Source organism: Heterodontus francisci, chromosome 4 (assembly GCF_036365525.1).
Source record: "Heterodontus francisci isolate sHetFra1 chromosome 4, sHetFra1.hap1, whole genome shotgun sequence".
Taxonomy (NCBI): domain Eukaryota; kingdom Metazoa; phylum Chordata; class Chondrichthyes; order Heterodontiformes; family Heterodontidae; genus Heterodontus; species Heterodontus francisci.
Window position 1 is genome coordinate 52,020,423 of NC_090374.1, and position 19,663 is coordinate 52,040,085.

The 19,663-nt window shown below is 41.5% G+C and overlaps 1 protein-coding gene across 7 annotated transcripts in view; it reads left to right on the top strand.

Annotated features, from left to right (window-relative positions):
• LOC137369021 (soluble lamin-associated protein of 75 kDa-like) overlaps positions 1-19,663 on the top strand; it is a 310,867-nt gene that overhangs the window by 167,686 nt on the left and 123,518 nt on the right. For 2 of the 7 annotated variants that reach the window (XM_068029516.1, XM_068029518.1), the window contains exon 1: positions 12,571-12,690. Coding sequence is in view for 3 of the 7 variants with exons in the window: in XM_068029511.1 (XP_067885612.1) it covers positions 15,398-15,515 (118 nt within the window). In the remaining 4 variants the exon portion in view is untranslated. The other 5 variants (XM_068029511.1, XM_068029512.1, XM_068029510.1 and 2 more) reach the window with 4 other exon arrangements.

Consider the following 19,663-nt stretch of genomic DNA (forward strand, 5'->3'; position numbering starts at 1 on the left):
CCATGCCATAGACTGCCTCTTTCCTCAGACCTTCATTATGCCTGCCTCGGTGACCTCTTGCCCTTTTCCCAATGGCAGGGCTGCACTGCTGGCTGGAGGTCTTGCAGGGGAAGATCTGAAGCAGAGCAGAATCAGGTGGATAGGCAAATCTGAAGCAGCTGTGGAGTAGGTCAGAAGCTGGTGGACAAGAAGGCCTGAAATAACGTTCCGGTGCTGTCGGCCATTTAAAGGTGGCACCGGCACATTCGATTATGTCAGCTGACATTGCGGCTGTCGCCTCAATCCCTCGCCTCCAACTGGTGAATGGTCGACCACCCCGCCTGCCGGCTGTTAATTGGCTAGCCGCTGTGAGATTCCGCCAGTAAAGGGGATTGGAGTGGGAGCGTCAGCACCACTCACTTCCAGTCCCACCTTCCCCTCCTCGCTGATTCACGGAAAATTCCAACCGATGTGATGACACAAATACCTGTTCAAGGATATAAAATGGACCTTCTTTTTGTTGATAAACTATTTGTTGATGGATACTTCTTTCATAATTATTTATTATAATATGTTCCCATATCTAGTATATACGTTACTTATACAGCAGGTGGTCTGCAAGTAATATTTACCCAACTTCAGCTGCCACTATTTTTTATGGCTCTGACATTTTAAACACATTTCTTGGCCAATGGTTGTACCACATTCCCTTGGAGTGAGCCAAGCATTAAAGAGCCTCATAAGCTCTGGAAATCCATCAGGCACTAAGGTAATCAAATGTCGCACACAGTTGACTTGCTGGAAATCCACCAATCAGGTGCTTGGGTGATACTGCAGAAACTGCAGATCTACGATTAGCACTGATAGCTTGCCTATTCAATGCTAATGAAGCCTAACTATGAAAATAGGTGCAGGTCCAACATTAATATTGAAGTAAGGCAGGGGACGGGTATTCAGGTGTCCTTGATGAATATTCTTGTCAGGTATCAGTCTTAGTGTTCTGACATCATGTATGATTTAGTGTACCAGATTCCTCTCATGCAAGTCTTGTTCCTTCAGAAATGGAATTGACATGTAAGTTGAATAAATTAACCTTTCTTGCCAGTTATCAAAAAAGGCAGACAACAAGGTCATGAACTAACAACTGTTTATTAACCTTGGTGTCATAATTAGTAGCTCTTCAACATGGAATATGCAAATAATTAATAGATGGGGTTAATTGACAAAAGAAATAACAAATGATACATGTGTTACAATCAGGTGAGGAGGGGTCGAATGGTTTCCCTCTTTTCCCTCTCCTTGTTTACCGCAACAGGTTTACTTTATTTTTGAAAAGAATACACTTGCCAATTCAGTGAGTGTTTAACTGTTTACACACTGTAATTATAAAAGAACCAATTGGACAAGTTTTCTTGAGTTTAACAAAGAAAGTGGTGAGCCTTATTATACTGAAACCGAAATAAGTAAAATAATAAAATACGCTCCAACTTTTTCTCACACACACACACACACACACACACACACACACACACACACACACACACACACACACACACACACACACACACACACACACACACACACACACACACACACTCTCGAAGTTCACACATGCATACAAATAGTTTACAGAGTGAGGCGGAGGATAGATTGGTCAAATCAGAGTCCAGAGAAATAAAAGGTGTATACAGTCAGTGGAGGTTGGTGACTCAACTGCCTTCAGGCTGAACTCAGTGGTCGTACAACTTTCCCTCAGTGGTCCCGATGCTTCCAATTTAAATATGTAGAGGGCTGATTTGGCTGTTCTCCTGGAGACAGTTGCACGAGATTGATTTCCTTTAAGGAGTCTCTGTCTGCAGCAGGGGCATCCTGGGTGGTTGCGGTCAGCAAACAGAGTTTGAAGTTTGCAAGGTGGACTGGAGAGAGAGAAAGGAAGGAGGGACCCCACTCGGATCTTCTCTTAACTGTGTTACAGCTGCGTGTCCCCTTTTACTGCAGAGAAAGCAGAAGCCTAAACACACGAAGGGTGGGCCTGTCACATGACATTCACCCAGTGATTCAATCATTGTCATTACTAGTGTATTCCCCCTTGTAACTTAATCAGTTTACGTTTGGGAATCCACTTTTCACAGCTGGGGTCCCATTGTTCAAGTGATTGGGTGTAAGGCATCATTATAGCTTGATAAGTTCATGTATGGGAACACCCTCTTGGCTAGGATACCATTGTCCAAGCGATTAGGTTTAGTGGTTCATCTCCACCAGTTGAATATCGCAGGTGATTGCCTTGATGCCTTGCCAATGGGGACATGATATGTGGTTCACTAATGTTCCCCAGATCATCGTCCTTGATGGGTCTTTGCAGACATGGTGTCTCCATCGCAATGGATGGGAATGTGGAAGGTACAGTAATGCAAACTGAGGTGGCCATCTTTAGCTGTGAGCTCAAGTCACCTTTAATCTCTGTATTTTAAAATTCCATTCAGGTTTCCAACCGATATTTCCAGAAACACAAAATACTGAAGCCAGGATGTCTGAAGCCTCCCAATAAACGTTGGTATGAACTCATTTAGTGCTTTCAGAAATTAGTCTTTGAAATCTTAAAGAGACACATGGCTATGCTTTAGCAGAAAAATAATATCTGTGTTTTGCATGGTGTAACGTTCCTGTCCTTTAAAATAGCATAGCCTCTGCCTTATTGTGAGCAGTACCACAGGAAATTTGCTAAAATATAATAAAAAATGTATACATGGGCCAAATGTCTGGGCAGTAAACTTATTTTGAGGATCAGGTGATGATTATAAACAGCTTGCCTATTGCTTTCGTGGTTTGCAATGTCCTGTGAGCCCTTGGTGAATCTCGAAATCAATCATGGGTTATTTATAATTCTTATATACAAGTAAAACACTCCTTTCTTCAAGTTAATTTCAGAACGTAATTTCCAAAACCCTGGCAAGTGACATTCTCGGATGTGACTGGACTGACAGATTACAGTTACAGGTTCCAGGCCATCTGTAGCCTGACCCCATTCACAGGCATAGTGAAAAGCATTAGCACAGGCACAATGCATAGTGAAAAGCCAAATGCTCTAGAAGAATGAGGAACAACTGGGTTTGGGATATACTAGAATAGCTAGAATTTAAAAATTGTTTCTTTTAAATTAATAAATCATATATTTACCTTTTCTGCTCCATAATTTAGTTCAATAGGAACTTGCAATTTGATCAAACCTCTGCAATCCTACCCTTTACTCTTTAAAATGACTCCACACAAATCTTTTGTCCCAGAAAATGTTGTTTCCAATTTTTCTAAAATGTGTCTAATCCCTATAACAGAGAAGAACATTTCCCCTATAATTTGTAGCAAGATCATAAATACATGTATAAGGAGCATGGCTCAGAATTTCCTCACAATTGCACCAAGGCAACTATGTTTATATCGGACTTCCAACGTAGTTCTGGTGATGGAGCAGGAGCAGCTCCAAGGAAATTCCAGGTCCATGCTAACAACTTCATTAAAAAATAGCAAATGGAGGAAATCTTTTTAACAGATCTAGTCCAATCTGAGTCAGAAAGATTTCACTCTATGAAAACAATCTTGCTAGAGATGTCAACATTTGCAAAAAATAAAGACATATTGGGCCAGATTTTGCTGTAGTAGGATATCCAACAGTGTCTGACATTAGTTAGACTTGTCCCTGCATCCTACAGCTGAGATATTTTGCCCACATAGTCACTGAAAGTGTGAGCAGCATAACGAGGGATACAGGGCATTTGAGACCTGAGTGAACAGGACAACCAATGAGATTGAATGTTTGTAAAATTAACAGCGGAAGGACTGAGAAGGAGGGTAAATTAAAGGGGGTGAATTCAATGTCAAATCAGGTATAGAACGAGAAATAGAGGGAAAGATTGGATTAAGAGAGAAAAGAAGAGACAGAAAGGAAAATTTAAAAAGTAAGAATTTAAAATCTGACATTTTCAATATCTCACTGAAAAATTCAAAATGAGAAGGAATGAAATATTCACAATATATATTAATGATATAGATGAGGGAATTGCTAAATGTAATATGTCCAGATGAAACAAAGCTGGGTGGGAGTGTGAGCTGTGAGGAGGATGCAGAGAAGGTGCAGTGTGATTTGGACAGGTTAAGTGAGTGGGCAAATACACGGCAGATGCAGTGTAATGTGGATAAGTGTGAGGTTATCCACTTTGGTGGCAAAAACAGAAAGGCAGATTATTATCTGAACGGAGATAGATTGGGAAAGGGGGAGGTGCAGCGAGACCTGTGCGCCCTTGTGCACCGGTCGCTGAAAGTAAGCATGCAGGTGCAGCAGGCAATTAAGAAGGCACATGGTATGTTGGCCTTCATAGCAAGAGGATTCGAGGAGAGGAGCAAGGTTGTCTTGCTGCAATTATACGAGGCCTTGGTGACACCACATCTGGAGTATTGTGTGCAGTTTTGGTCTCCTTATCTGAGGAAGGATGTTCTTGCTATGGAGGGAGTGCAGCGAAGGTTCACCAGACTGATTCCTGGGATGGCAGGACTGACGTATGAAGAGAGATTGGGTCGATTAGGCTTGTATTTGCTAGAGTTTAGAAGAATGAGAGGGGATCTCACAGAAACCTACAAAATTCTAACAGGACTGGACAGACGAGATGCAGGAAGGATGTTCCTGATGGTGGGGGAGTCCAGGACCAGGGGTCACAGTCCAGGGATAAGGGGTAAGCCATTTAGGACTGAGATGAGGAGAAATTTATTCACCCAGTGAGTGGTGAACCTGTGGAATTCTCTACCACGGAAAGTAGTTGAGGCCAAATCATTAAATATATTCAAGAAAGAGTTAGATATAGTTCTTAGGGCTAATGGGATCAAGGGATACGGGGAGAATGCGGGGACAGGGCACTGAGTTTGAATGATCAGCCATGATTGTATTGAATGGTGGAGCAGGCTCGAAGGGCCAAATGGCCTACTCCTGCTCCTATTTTTCTGTGTTTCTATGTTTCTATACTCTGCAATGCCAAAGAGGTCAATTGGCAGTAATTAACAATGATCCTGTCGTTACAAAGGTACTTACACTATTACTTACTAGCCCTAAATATTCTGCAGGGAGTTTAGTTCATGTCAACTGTGCAAATGCTGTCCATGTTTTCCTGAAGTCAGTCCTACAATTGCACCATGAACTTAACCTCAGGAGAGTAGTCCCTGCTACATCAATGTGTATTTTCCTGCTGTTTGACAACCAACCAATCTTATAGCTTATATATTTGAGACTGTCAACTATGTGAACAAATTATGGGCAGTTTTATACTGTGGTCCTATGCTCACCAGGAACTGGTTTGAGAATATCCGAAACTAGTTTTGTTCAAAAATATTACAGCTGACAGAGCAGTCTTATCCTAATTTCCTAGGCTGAATTTGAACCCAGGCTACCAAAACTGAAAGTGAAGTATGCTAAACCACTGGGTTATCCAGTTTGCTCGCCTCCTGCACCCAATTTAAATTTCTAGCAATGTTTCAGTTGTTCTGCCAACCCATGCTCAAGAATTTCAATTTTGTAAGAAATTTCATCAAATTGAAACAGTAGCTGTTTCTCTCTCCACAGATGCTGCCTCACCTGCTGAGTATTCCCATATTTCCTGTTTTTATTGTCCACAAATGATGTTAGACTTCCACCTTTAATAAGAGGCATTATGTACATTGCCCTCCCATCTCCCAGTACAATTTAAATATTGAAAGAGGATCAAAAATTATGTTTAAATCTTCTACTATCTCGTCTCCTATGACGCATGCCAGCAGGACTGGTGACTTCCTGTGTTCTGATAATTTTGTTTAGGACCAATTTCTTTTCAACAATTATCTCTAACAATTCTACTGCATTTTTCACCAGCATTTCTAAAACTGAAGCAAAATACATATTCAATAAAAGCAAAATACTGCGGATGCTGGAAATCTGAAATAAAAACAAGAAATGCTGGAACCACTCAGCAGGTCTGGCAGCATCTGTGGAAAGAGAAGCAGAGTTAACGTTTCGGGTCAGTGACCCTTCTTCGGAACTTATTGTCACATATTCAGTATATCTCTGCCATACCTTCATTCTGCACATAGTTTTCTCCCTTAATTCTCGAGTGGTCCAACTCTTGCTTTAACATGCCCAATGAATGAGGAATCCTGCATAGTTACACTAGAAGCCAATGGAAATGATATTATCTTGCAGTAGCTAATCAAATTAAGAATTATATTCTCACAATGAAATCACTGCTGGGATGATAATGATAAGTGATAATGAATCTAGTGCCTTTAATATAGAAAAACATCCCAAGGTACTCCCTAGAGTTGTAATCAAAAGAAATATGGTTGCCAAGCCAAAGATGGAGGAATTAGGAAAGAAGACTAAAAGTTTCTTCAAAAGTGAGTTTAAAGGAGAGTCTTAAAGGAGGAAAGGTGGAGGGGTTGATGGAGGAAATTACAGAGCATGTGATTTAAAGACAAAAATTATGGTCAGCATGGAAATGATCACTATGCTCATGTCCACTTGCCTTAGAGAGATACAGCACTGAAACAGGCCCTTTGGCCCACTGAGTCTGTGCTGACCATCAACCACCCATTTATACTAAACCTACATTAATACCATATTCCCTCCAACATCCCCACAATTCTCCTACCACCTACCTACACTAGGGGCAATTTACAATGGCCAATTTACCTATCAACCTGCAAGTCTTTGGCTGTAGGAGGAAACCAGAGCACCCAGTGGAAACCCACACAGTCACAGGGAGAACTTGCAAACTCTGCACAGGCAATACCCAGAACTGAACCTGGGTTGCTGGAGCTGTGAGGCTGCAGTGCTAACCACTGCACCACCTCACTTCTAGATCATCAATTCACAAACTGCATGTTATCAAAAAACTACCCAGCTACCCAACCTCCCAGTAACAGTGACTGCACATTTTGAATAACCAATCTAGGAAATGTAATGGAGACCCTCTCTGATATGAGCTTGTGGAATCAGCCCATAATGTAATATATGTTACACTTATAGGCCAAACAAATAGGCCTTCAAATAGGCCAAAACTTTGAGATTCTTAACATGTAGATTCAATGTCTGTCAAAAATATTAAACAGGGTCTAACACTGCAGTGAAACTTTGCAAGGCCAAATCCCTCATCATAAGCACACTTGCCATAAATCCCACAATATTGTACATTCCCCTTTGCCTGCTTAGGTAGTTGGCTGCCCAATGCTAGTCTTCCCTTCCAGTCTTCCTATATCTAGTCCCAATACTTCAGCTATCATCTCCACACGGTCATTCCACCATAATCCAAGGACACACATGTCCTTCCTGTAGCAATCTTCTTGTTGTTATACATTCTGTTCTTACATGTAGGATACTTCCCAATATTTCAGTGCTATTCAGGTTGTTCTGCCAATTAGCACTAAAAATTATTCTTGCAATGCAAATTTCAGAAGCATCTGGGCTCTGCTTGTGCAAGTCTTTTATCAGGTTCCATATAGAAATTTACTTTGGACAATGGAGAAAAGGACAGTTGAATCTGAGGAGGAGGCCAGTAAACCACTTAAATACTTAAGTGGGCATAAGAAAGGCAAATTAAATTAAATATAAACAGAAATAAAGAACATAGGAAGAAAAATTGCCATCTTAAGTAGCCCTGGAATGGTGTCAAAAGAGCTGAGGTTGAGATTGAAAGCGATCTAATGATATTACTAGACTTAGCATTTATCAGGGTAGATTTTCCTCTGCTCTTCTGACAAATAGCACCTGAAAAATGAATGCAGTGCAGAAGCAAAATAGCACCCTGTGCCTTAATAACACTGCTGCTGAACGTATTCTTAGGCTTTTTGTTTTGTCTGCCCCTGAGTGTGCATGTGGAGGATACAGGGATGTAAATGGGTGTCAAATGGTTGCAAATGTACTTCAACAGTACTGGGTACAGATCAGTGCTGGACTGTCCAAAAAAAGTTTGGTGCTACTGTTTTCTCAGCAACTATTTTTACTTCAGTGTTGGAATGTCCCAGAAGCAGGAATTGCACAGCCGCTTCTGTTAACTGGGAAAAGGGCTTTTGTCCACAAATTAGTATCTTAAAAACACATTAGAGACAATTCTCCTGAACCCCCTCTGCTGTGACACTAAGCAGAGTCAGCATATCCAAAATGCATTGTGCCTGTCCAACAGGAAAACAAAGTCCCGTCTTCATACTGAGAATGCCCTCCATCATGTTGTGTGTCACCGTGGTAAATGGGATAGATTCAGAACAGACCTGTGGGCAGCTCAAAACTGGGCATCGATGAGACGCTGTGGTCCATCAGCAGCAACTGAAATGTACTCAACCACAGTCTGTAACCTCATGGCCCAGCATATCCCCCACTCTACCATTACCATCAAACTGAAGGATCAACCCTGGTTTAATGAAGAGGGCAGGAGGGCATGCCAGGAGCAGCACCAGGCATACCAAAAAATGAGGAGTCAACCAGTGAAGCTACAACACAGGACTACTTGCATGCCAAACAGCAGAAGAAGCATGCAATAGACAGAGCTAAACAATTCCACAACCAATGAATCAGATCAAACCTCTGCAGCCCTGCTACATCCAGTCATGAATGGTGGTGGACAATTAAACAACTAACTGGAGGAGGAGGTTCCACAAATATCCCCATCCTTAATGATGGACGAACCCAGCACATCAGTGTAAAAGCCAAGACTGAAGCATTTGCGACCATCTTCAGCCAGAAATGCCGAGTGGATGATCCATCTTGGCCTCCTCCTGAGGTTCCCAGCATCACAGATTCTAGTCTTCAGCCAATTTGATTCACTCCATGGGATATCAAGAAATGGCTGAAGGCACTGGATATTGCTAAGGCTACAAGTCCCGACAGCATCCCGCTGTAGTACTGAAGACATGCTGCAGAACTAGCCACGCCCCTAGCCAAGCTGTTCCAGTACAGCTACAACACTGGCATCCACCTGACAATGTGGAAAATTGTGCAGGTATGTACTATCCACAAAAAGCAGGACAAATCCAACCCAGCCAATTACTGCCCTATCAGTCTACTCTTGATCATCAGCAAAGTGATGGGAGGGATCATCGGCCGTGCTATCAAGAGCAAATTAAGCAGTAACAGCCTGCTCACTGGGGCTCAGTTTGGGTTCCACCATGGCCACTTGGGTCCTGACCTCATTATGGCCTTGGTCCAAACATGGACAAAGAGCTGATCTCCAGTGGTGAGATGAGAGTGACTGCCCTTGACAGCAAGGCAGCATTTGAGCAAGTGTGGCATCAAGGAGCCCTAGCCAAACTGAAGTCAATGGAAGATGGTTGTGGTTGTTGGAGGCCAATCAGCCCCAGGACATCACTGCATGAGTTCGTCAGGGTAGTGTTCCTAAGCCCAACCATCTTCAGCTGCTTCATCAATGAGCTTCCATCCATCGTAGCTTCAGAGGTGGGGATGTTCACTGATGATTGTATGATGTTCAGTACCATTCGCAACTCCTCAGATACTGAGGCAGTCCGTTTCCATATGCAGCGAGACATGGACAATATTCAGGCTTGGGTTGATAAATGGCAAGTAACATTCATACCACACAAGTGCCAGGCAATGACCATCTCCAACAAGAGTGAATCTAACCATCTCCCCTTGACATTCAATGGCATTATCATCACTGAATCCCCCACGATCAACATCTTGGGGGTTACCATTGACCAGAAACTGAACTGGAGCAACCGCATAAATACTGTGGCTACAAGAGCAGGTCAAAGGCTGGGAATTCTGCGGCCAGTAACTTACCTCCTGACTCCCCAAAGCCTGTCCACCATCTACAGGGCACAAGTCAGGAGTGTGATGGAATACTCTCCACTTGCCTGGTTGAGTGTGGCTCCAACAACACTCAGAAAACTCAACATCATCCAGGACAGAACAGTCCGCTTGATCTGCACCCCATCTACAAAATTAAACATTTACTCCCTCCCCCACCGACGCACAGTGGCAACAGTGTGTACCGTCTACAACATGCACTGCAGCAACTCATCAAGGCTTCTTCGACAGCAACTCCCAAAGCCGCGACCTGTTCCGCCTAGAAGGACAAGGGCAACAGATGCATAGGAACACCACCACCTGCAAGTTACCCTCAAGCCACACACCATCCTGGCTTGGAACTATATCACCGTTCCTTCTCTGGCGCTGGGTCCAGTTTCTGGAACACTCTTCCTATTAGCATTGTGGTGTACCCGCACCAGATGAACTGCAGTGTTCAAGGAGGCGGTTCACCACCACCTTCTCAAGGGCAATTAGGGATGGACAAAAAATGTTGGTCTTGCCAGCGATGCCCACATCCCATGAAAGAATTTTAAAAAGCTGGACATTTGGGAATCTCCATTCTTCCATCATTAACACAGTGGCGTTTGACCTGCACCATCTACTCCTACAGGACTTCAGACGGACACGTTGAAAAACCACAGAGCTTGCATCAGCAGAATACTTAGTGGTGAAGTATCAGGGTCAGGAAATGTGGCCCTATTTGAGTGAAATATCTATGCTTAGTCATCTTTCATCGCAGTATTCTGAAATCATTACCTATACAGGTTGTTATGATTTGTAAGAAATTAAATAGTTGTGGTTCATCCTACAATAGCCCCTTTAATGTCCCACATACCTTTAAGGCTAGAAGCACCTGAACATTTCTGTGCTGTGGACCAGAACCCAATGGTGCACTCCCACGTGTCCCTAACATGGCCCTGCATTGTTTCAATTAGGCCTGAGCGGATGTTTGACTGAGGCCCTGGTCCCAGTGGAGTGTACTGGTGCGCTCTGCCCAAATTGCCCCTGTTCAGCACCGGTCGAGGAAAATCAGTGCTAACCTGCCCAAATCATTGAATCATAGAAAGTTTACGGCACAGAAAGAGGCCACTTGGCCCATCGTGTCTGTGCCGGCCAAAAATGATCCACTCAGCCTAGTCTCACTTTCCAGCATTTGGTCCATAGCCTTGCAGATATGGCACTTGAGGTGCATATTCAGATTCCTTTTGAATGAGTTGAGGGTCCCTGCCTCAACTATCCTTTCAGGCAGTGAGTTCCAGACCCCCACCACCCTCTGGGTGAAAAAGCTTTTCCTCCTCTCCCCTCTAATCTTTCTATCAATCACTTTAAATCTATACCCCGTAGTCACTGAGCTCTCTGCTAGGGTAAATAGGCCCTTCAACTCCACTGTATCCAGACCGCTCACAATTTTGTTCATCTCAATCAAATCTCCCCTCAGCCTCCTCTGTTCCAAGGAGAACAACCCCAGCCAATCCAATCTTTCCTCATAGCTGCATTTTTCCAGTCCCAGCAACATCCTTGTAAATCTCTTCTGTACCCTCTCTAGTGCAATTACATCCTTTCTGTTATGAGGTGACCAGAACTGCACACAGTACTCAGGTTGTGGCCTGACTATTGATTTATACAGTTCCAGCATAACCTCCCTGCTCTTATATTCTATAGCTTGTCTAATAAAGGAAAGGATTCCATATGCTTTCTTAACCATCTTATCAACCTGTCCTGCTACCTTCAGAGATCTGTGGAAATCCACTTCAAGGTCCCTCACTTCCTGTACACCTCTCAGTATTCTCCCATGAATTGTGTATTCCTTTTTCTTGTTTGACCTCCCCAAATGCATCATCTCACACTTCTCTGGGTTAAATTCTATTTGCCACTTTTCTGCCCACCTGACCATTCCATTAGTATCTACCTGCAGTCTACAGCTATCCACCTCGCTATCAACTACATGGCCAATTTTTGTGTCATCTGCAAACTTCTTGATCATGACCCCAAATGCTGCAAAAGTACAATCAACAATGCAAATAGAAAGTATTACTATATAGCTAAAACAGTTAAGTACAATTTTAGGAGGAAGTCATACTTAAACCACAACTTGTCCAGTTCTGGCCACCTAAACATAAGGGAACCATGAAGTTTTGAGAAAAAGATTTACCAATAAAACAACATCATGCCTATTCTCTCCTCAGATGCAGACTGACCTGCTGAATGTTTCCACAATCTTTTATTTTTGATTCAGATTTCCAGCATTTGCAGTCTGTTCCATTACGGAAACATTCAAACACTGGATTTGGCTTTGGGGAGAGATGCAAGACTGATTCCTAGCTGAATTATGAGAAGCCAACTGGAGAAACATGGGCTATTGATCCATGAAAACAGACAGCTGAGAAGAGACTTCAGGAAGCTACATATGATAACAAAGAGTATAGGAAAGGTAACTCTAGCAAAGAAAGTGATCAAACAAGCTAAAATAGAAAATATGGTTAGGATAGAAGGGCGTATGAAAAGAAATGTTCGATATTTCCATAAATATATTCAGAGCAAGCAACTGCAAACATAAATGCCATTGAAAGATCTCAAAGGTTATTGGATGTCAAGTGAGTAATGGATAGAAAATATAATAAATAAATTCTTCTTTTCAATATTCACAGATTGGAACATTGGAATCCCCCCGTTCCTCGTCCACCACCACCCACACCCTCCCCACACTCGACCCTCCAAGCATGGAAATTACATTTCTTGGTGAGGAAGGAGATGGAGGGAGCACTGAAAAATAATTTGCAAGTTAAAAGAAGACAAGGCACCAGCTGTTGGTGGACTTCATACAAGAGCACTTAAAGAAGTAGCCAGCAAAGTCGCTCACATCTTTTATCAAAATCGTAAGGGAATGGTTAGAAATGGCAACAACACCCAGGATTGGAAAATAGCTAACAAAATACCAATGCTTAAAAGGAGGCATGGGGTTGACCTAGGGAACTACAGGCAAATAAGAATAACAAATGTGGCATGTAAAGTCTGATAAGGCATCCTGAAAGCAAGGAGAGTGAAACAACCAGATAGGTTAAAGGAAGTCACTGTGGGAGGTAGATCTTGCCTAACAGATTTACTGGAGATCTTTAAGGAAATGATGGAAAGTCCATGGAGGTGATATATTTAGATATCAAACAAAAATTTAATACCATGCCACAGAACAGTAGCCCACAGGGTAATAAAAGGCAAGCTTCCCATTTGGATTGAAAATTGGGTTCACCGGAGAAGGCTAAGGGTAGTTGTAAATTATCTATGTTGACAGAGCAAGGAGGGTGCCACTGGGACCATTGCTTTAGCCATTACTGTTTACAGTATATATAAACAATTTAAAGATGGGGACAGACATGTAGCTGTCTAAGTTGGTAGATGACACCTAATTGGTGTGAGGTTAAACTACAGGGAAGAGGCAAAGTAATTACAAAGGGATCGAGATATGTTGGGAAGGTGGGCTGATGAGTAGAAAATGACAATTTAATGTGGAAAAATGCAAAGTAATGAGACTAAGAAAGAGAAATAGTGTGAATATAAACTAAATGGTTCTAGACTACAGGATGCAACACAGAAAAGAAAAAAGAAAGATCATAATAGCACCTTTCAAAGAGCTTTACAGCCGATTAAGTAATTTTGAAGTGTAACCACTGTTGCAATGTAATAAACTCAGAAACCAGTTTGCACACAGCAAGGTCCTACAAACAGCAATAAGATAACAGCCAGATAATCTGTTTTTACAGATGATGAAGGAGCAATACTGGCCAGGACACCAGTCGAATGCCTTTGCTCTTCTAGGAATAATACCATGGAATTTTTTACATACTCCAGAGAGGGAAGATGGGCCCTTGGTTTAACATCTGATAAGAAATATGGTAAATCCAACAATGTAGAACTCCCTTAGTACTGCACGGGAGTGTCAGCCTGAATTATGTGCTCAAGTGAAGTACAGCTTGAACTCATAATCTTCAGACTCAGAGGTGAGAGTAAACAAAAGAGGGAATTTTGGTAGGTAGCACACTGAAATAACAAAGCTGTGTCAGCAGTACAGAGGGATAGAGTACAAATACCACCAGATGATAAGCTATAAAAGGCAGTGGTATGGAGTACTGTACAACTCTGGTTACTGTACTGAAGCAAGGTACCGCAGGAAAAGACAACCAAACTGGCTAAGAGAAAAGATTTATTTCTGGAGAAAGGAAGACTCGGGGACAATGCTATTCAACAGCCTTAACAGAATAGATACCTTGAATCCATATACTAAGGCTGAGATTGCCAGAAACTTTAAAACCAGGGGCCATGGCACAAGATTATGTAGAGGGCACTGAACATGTCGACCAGGCTGCCTTGGGTGACAGATGGTGTAGAAATTTAAAGGGAGAATTGGAAAGATATTTGAGGGCCGGATGTACCTTACAACGTCCCTGTGTACTTCAAATTACTGGTAAACATTGACAATAGGACAAAGAGGCACAAGTTCTGATTAGCAAAATACTTATTATACATTGATATCTGGAAATTCTTCATCAGAGAAGGAGTGTTCTACATATGGAATGGACTAATTGATAGGATAGGAGAGTCAAAAACTACGGAATAATTTGAAGAAAGTGCTGGATTGCTATAATGTTGTCATGCAGTTCCTCCCAACTATAGGTTTCTGGATGGAGAGGTAGGATTGGCAGAAGAACCTTCCTCCTTTAAATCTAACTTGTGACAAATTAGTAAGTTGGCATTTTAAAATGGTTTATGACATTTAGGTCTGGTTTGTTGCCATTTGGATAAAATGGATACATTACACAAAGTGGCCAGAAACCACGGATTGAAAGAAAGTTTGGCCCTGTTTTGGGAGGGAAGAGCTCAGCATCATTTTCATCGCAACAGCGTTACACTGGAGGAGCACAAGTCTTAGGGAAAAAAAGGAAGATTTGCATTTATATAGCACCTTTCACAACCATAGGACACCTCAAAGCACTTTCCAGCCAGCAAAGTACTTTTGAAGTGTCGTCACTGTCGTAATGTAGGTCACACAGCAGCCAATTTGCATACAAGCAAGCTCCCACAGACAGTAATGTGATAATAACCAGATAATCTGTTTTTGTGATGTTGATTGAGGGATAAACATTTCCAGGGCACCAGGGGATAACTCTTCTTGTTTTTCTCCGAAATAGTGCCATGGAATCTTTTATATCCACCTGAGAGGGTTGACAGGGCCTCCTTGGTTTGACATCTTTATTGTGTTCTATGTTGCCAAACACAGCAGGAGGAAAAAAGCTCTTGTAAAAGCTTTACAGGGCGGCAATCAGAATATAATGTCTGAAATCTCTGTTTCCACCTTTGCAATGAGGCTATGCAGCTTTAAAAAAAAATACAATATCCAGTCAGGAGCTTCTTATTGTTTATCTTGTATAATCATTTCTAAATTAGATTTTTTTGTTATTAAGTGTATATGTGCAATTTCCCATCATTATACTGGATTTGGTAATATTTGCTGGGGGAGCAGTTTTTAATAATGTTAGACAGTGTCCCTTTAATTTAAATTGCCGGCGTCGCATTGCGTGCGTCAGCTTCATGAGCTTCAGACTCGCTTTAATGAGCAGCAGCAGCGAGAGAGGGATAGACAGAGGCAGAGACTCTCCGGGACTGAAAGCTACAGCTCCACCAAGATCTCATTGCAAATCCCACCCCGGTGAGCAATTCGTACACCTGACCTTGGGTTTGTCTTTGTTTTGTGTTCGCGAAATTTCAAAGGTAGGTCTCGATTGTAATTAGATGTTGCGAGTGGCAGGCCCTGGATGTAGTGGGTATTAGTGAGTAGGTAAACGACTGGATTTAAGGTTTGATGTGCAAATCGACATCGGAGCATGCGCTTTTAACAGAAGAGGACAACAAAACCCAATGAGAGATGGTCGACATTCCAGCACTGAATACCTACTGTGTAGCTGATCATCCAAGGTGGGAATTGGTGCTTGGAAAACCCTTGGTCAACAGGTGTATAGATGAGAATCGTATCATTAAAGCTATTCATGTGTATTATGAAACAACTCTGGATAATATTTTGAGGAATTATTGCACTAATTTTGTTGAGAAAATTCCTCTATCAGTCAAAATATAATCTTGTGCCATTTTCTGTACATTTGATTTGCCCTTTTACCCATTTTAGAAACCAGCAAATGTGTCAGGATGTGACTGGATTGTGAAATGATGTCCTGTACTTTAGGATGGGTTGGCAATGGTACTTGATAGAGAACTAATAAAGCAAGCCATAGCTTTGTAGCTGAAAAAAGTGGACTTGTACACTTTCTGAACATCAATATATTTTATCATGGGGGGGCAAATGGATGGTAGCTTGAGAAGCAATATGAGAATATGATTCTCAGTTGATTGATTCTTCTCAATAAATTGTCTTCTGGATACAGTAATTGATCTGCTTTGCAGACTTAAATCAGTAAAGTTGCCAATAACATGGCTATGGGAACCATGTTACATGGGATTGCTATTGGTGTTGTATAAATTTATTAGAAAGGAATTTTTTCTTTTCATTACCTGTTTTATGTTTAGTGAAAGAAATATAGAGAAATAACTGATGGAAAATGTTCTAGTAATTGAATGCTATTGACCTGCATAACAGTGGATAAAATGAGGGGGGAAAAACAAAACAAAACCTTGACACCATGTCAAACCTCTGAGGAAATTTGAATCCAATTAATTTTTATGACAACACTCTAGGTATGTACCTGTACTGCATAAATAAAGTTATATAACTTTGTTGTTTTCTAAATTTTAAAGCAGCTCTTGATCACACTTTGGAATGATTTCAGACTGATATTATTGTGTTTAGATTTATTTTATAATCCCTTGTTTTTAATATTTAGTCTTTTTCTACTTTTTCTTAAGGTGATTAAAGTTGATCAGATGGATAGAGAGAAGCTGTTTCCTGTAGTGAGGGGTCCAGAACATGCAGGCATAACCTTAAAATAAAAGCTAGGCCATTCAGGGGTGATATTGGAAAGCACTTCTCCATGCAAAAAGTAATAGAAATTCAGAGCTCTCTTTCCTCCAAAACGCTATAGATTTGGGGGCAGTTGCAGCTGTCAAGTGTAAGATTGATCTATTTTTGTCAGGTAAGGGTATCGAGAGTTATGGAGCAAAGGTAGGTCAACCATGATATAACTGGTGGAGCAGGGCTGAATGGCCTACTGTTTCTATCATTTTCCAACGTAATAAATAATGAAGGAAGTAAAGTATTTTTTACAGTGTTGGGTATGTTATAACACCAAATAGCAGTTTAAGACTAGAAAGTATTATGCCTCAGATGCGGAATTAACTTATTCAGTGAGCTCTGAAATTACACCTATATGTAACTGTATCATGTTCAGTCTCCGTTAGCCCCTGCTCTGTGAAAGGGCCTCAGGGGCTGAATGGCCTCTCCTGTTCCAGTGTACCAGTGTTCCCATATGGAATGCATGGGCAAGTAGCAAAGTGGCAATGCCTCCAACCTGCTGTTTCATGGATGGCAAAGTGGATGTGCTGCTGCTGCTTGATGCAAAGAAGATTCTGATGGAAGATCATCAACCTGAAACTTTAATGCTCCTTCTCTGTCCAGAGGCTGCCTGACTGGCTGAGTATTTTCAGCTTCTTGTTGCAAAGAAGATTGCTCTCTTTGGAGCTCTTGAACACCCTGCCCAGAGTATAGCATTGCTTGGGGTGGGTGTCCTTATTGCCTGCCATTTAAAATTGCAGTCTGCCAGATTGGGGTGGGAAAGGAGTGAGTAAGTTCACAGCTCTATTTTAACTGATCTCTTGCCTACTTTTTTGCCAGGGGGAGTTAAAGTCAACCCCTTGTTTTCAGCATCAGGCACTCCCAAGCCAGGGTTAATACTGTTGAATGTAGACTAAAGCTTTGTTCAGTTAGCTCCAATATTTGTGCCTGAGCTCCAGCCTCAAAAGGGCTCCCTTTTCCAACACCAATCACCCTATGGATTGTTGCGTGTGATATCATCAGTTCTATACTATGGACCCATGCTCACTCAGCACTGGATTTGAATTGCCCAGACTTGCTCGATAGAAGAAGAAAGTTTAATGCCATTATCCAGAGTTGGATTTGAACTCTAGTCTCAGTATGAAATGCCATAATCAAAAAAAAAGATAGGTAACATGCTCTGAATAGTAATTTTGAGATGAGATATGTGATAAGTGTAACATGCTTCGAAGAAACAGTGACTTTGGACCTATGATTCCCAAAGCTGTCCACCACTGGTATTTTCCTCATGCCAGGTCTTGGACTGTTGTAGACTATTGTTAGAAATGAATTGCTCTAACTCGTCAACAGCTCCATTTACCACAACATGTGGCTACCAGGGTGGTAGAAGGCGAACAAGATGGATCTTAGTCATCTTCCTATGAATGGTATAAAAGTAATTAAAGGTGAAATGGAGAGATAATGTGAAGGTATTAGTAGACCCAGTACTTATGAGGTTACTGAGGTGTGGCAAATCATGGTGATCAGTATTGCCAAATTAGAAGAGCATCTGCCGGAGGTATGCTGAAGTTATAATTCTCTGAACAAACTACATCTCAAGTACTATGTCCACATGGGAAACATTCAAGTACTGGAGATAGTGGGACCAAAGAGCCATGGAACTCATCTGCAGCATTAGACCGCTGAGATTTTTAGCTTTTGTAAGAAGATGATTGAGAGAAAACCTTAGAGAAGTAAACAAAAGTGTTGTAGAAGGTGTTGGCGAGTTGCAGGTCTGGATACAGAAAAAAACATTTTAGCCACTTTTAGTGGAAAATGTCTTAATTCACACACACACACACACACTAAGACAAGGGATCATGGGTTCAGACCAGTGAAAGGCAAATTTGGATCAGGTAATAACGGTATTCACACAAGACGGTAAACAGCACTTGGAAAGGTTTACTGAATAGGGTAACGAAGGCAAAATCCTAGTCATTCAAGAGCCAGTCAAAGGCTATGATGGCGCTCCTAATTTTTTTTTCTGGATGCAAGAGCTGGGATGGATTTTCTCATCCATGTTTATCTTGGTTTTGTGGCTGTGTGCATACAACCGGAAGTGAACAAATGTCTCCCTAATGGGTCATAATTACTGGAGTGCCCTGTTTTTGAATTTGGAAAAAAAAATCTAAATGCTTCTCTGCACAAAATGGATGCCAATTAAAAATTAAAATTGGAAATGCAGGTGCTTGTTTGCACGTGAATGCAATCTGTTGCTGACGTGAGTAGGAATCAGTATGGTATGATTTTTTTAAAAAGTGATTGATTGTCCTGGCGCAAGTTGTTTTAGTTCAGTGATAATTGATCATGTATAGTCAGAGATTAACTGCTTCTGACAGGGGTGTGTCATAACCAGCAGCAATTACTTGACAACCCAGTGATGTTTCACTTCACAAAGTTTGGTGTGACATGTCAAGATTATTTTTTTATTTAGAATTATGTTCCTTTGACTTTTTTTGTTGGATTTCCTTATTGTGTACATATTTCCTGACTACACTTCTAAAGTACTTCATAGGATGTTCCAAAGTGTTTACAGCCAAAGGGTGTGAAAGGTGCTATATAAAATCAAGATTTTCTTTTATAAAACAGACCATAGCCAAGCTAGTTTGGGTCTAGTGTGAATATATCACGTATAAACATAGTTTTTGGGTCTCAGGTTGTGATTTTCCCAATGGTAATTAGTTTAGAGTAGTATATTGTATGCCAAGTCCTGGCTTCTTATCAACTCTGGGCCAAAAGAATTGTGTTTGGGTCAACAAGGCTGAACTTCACTCCAGTTCCACCAGTTATCTATGATAACTAATTCTTGTGCACAG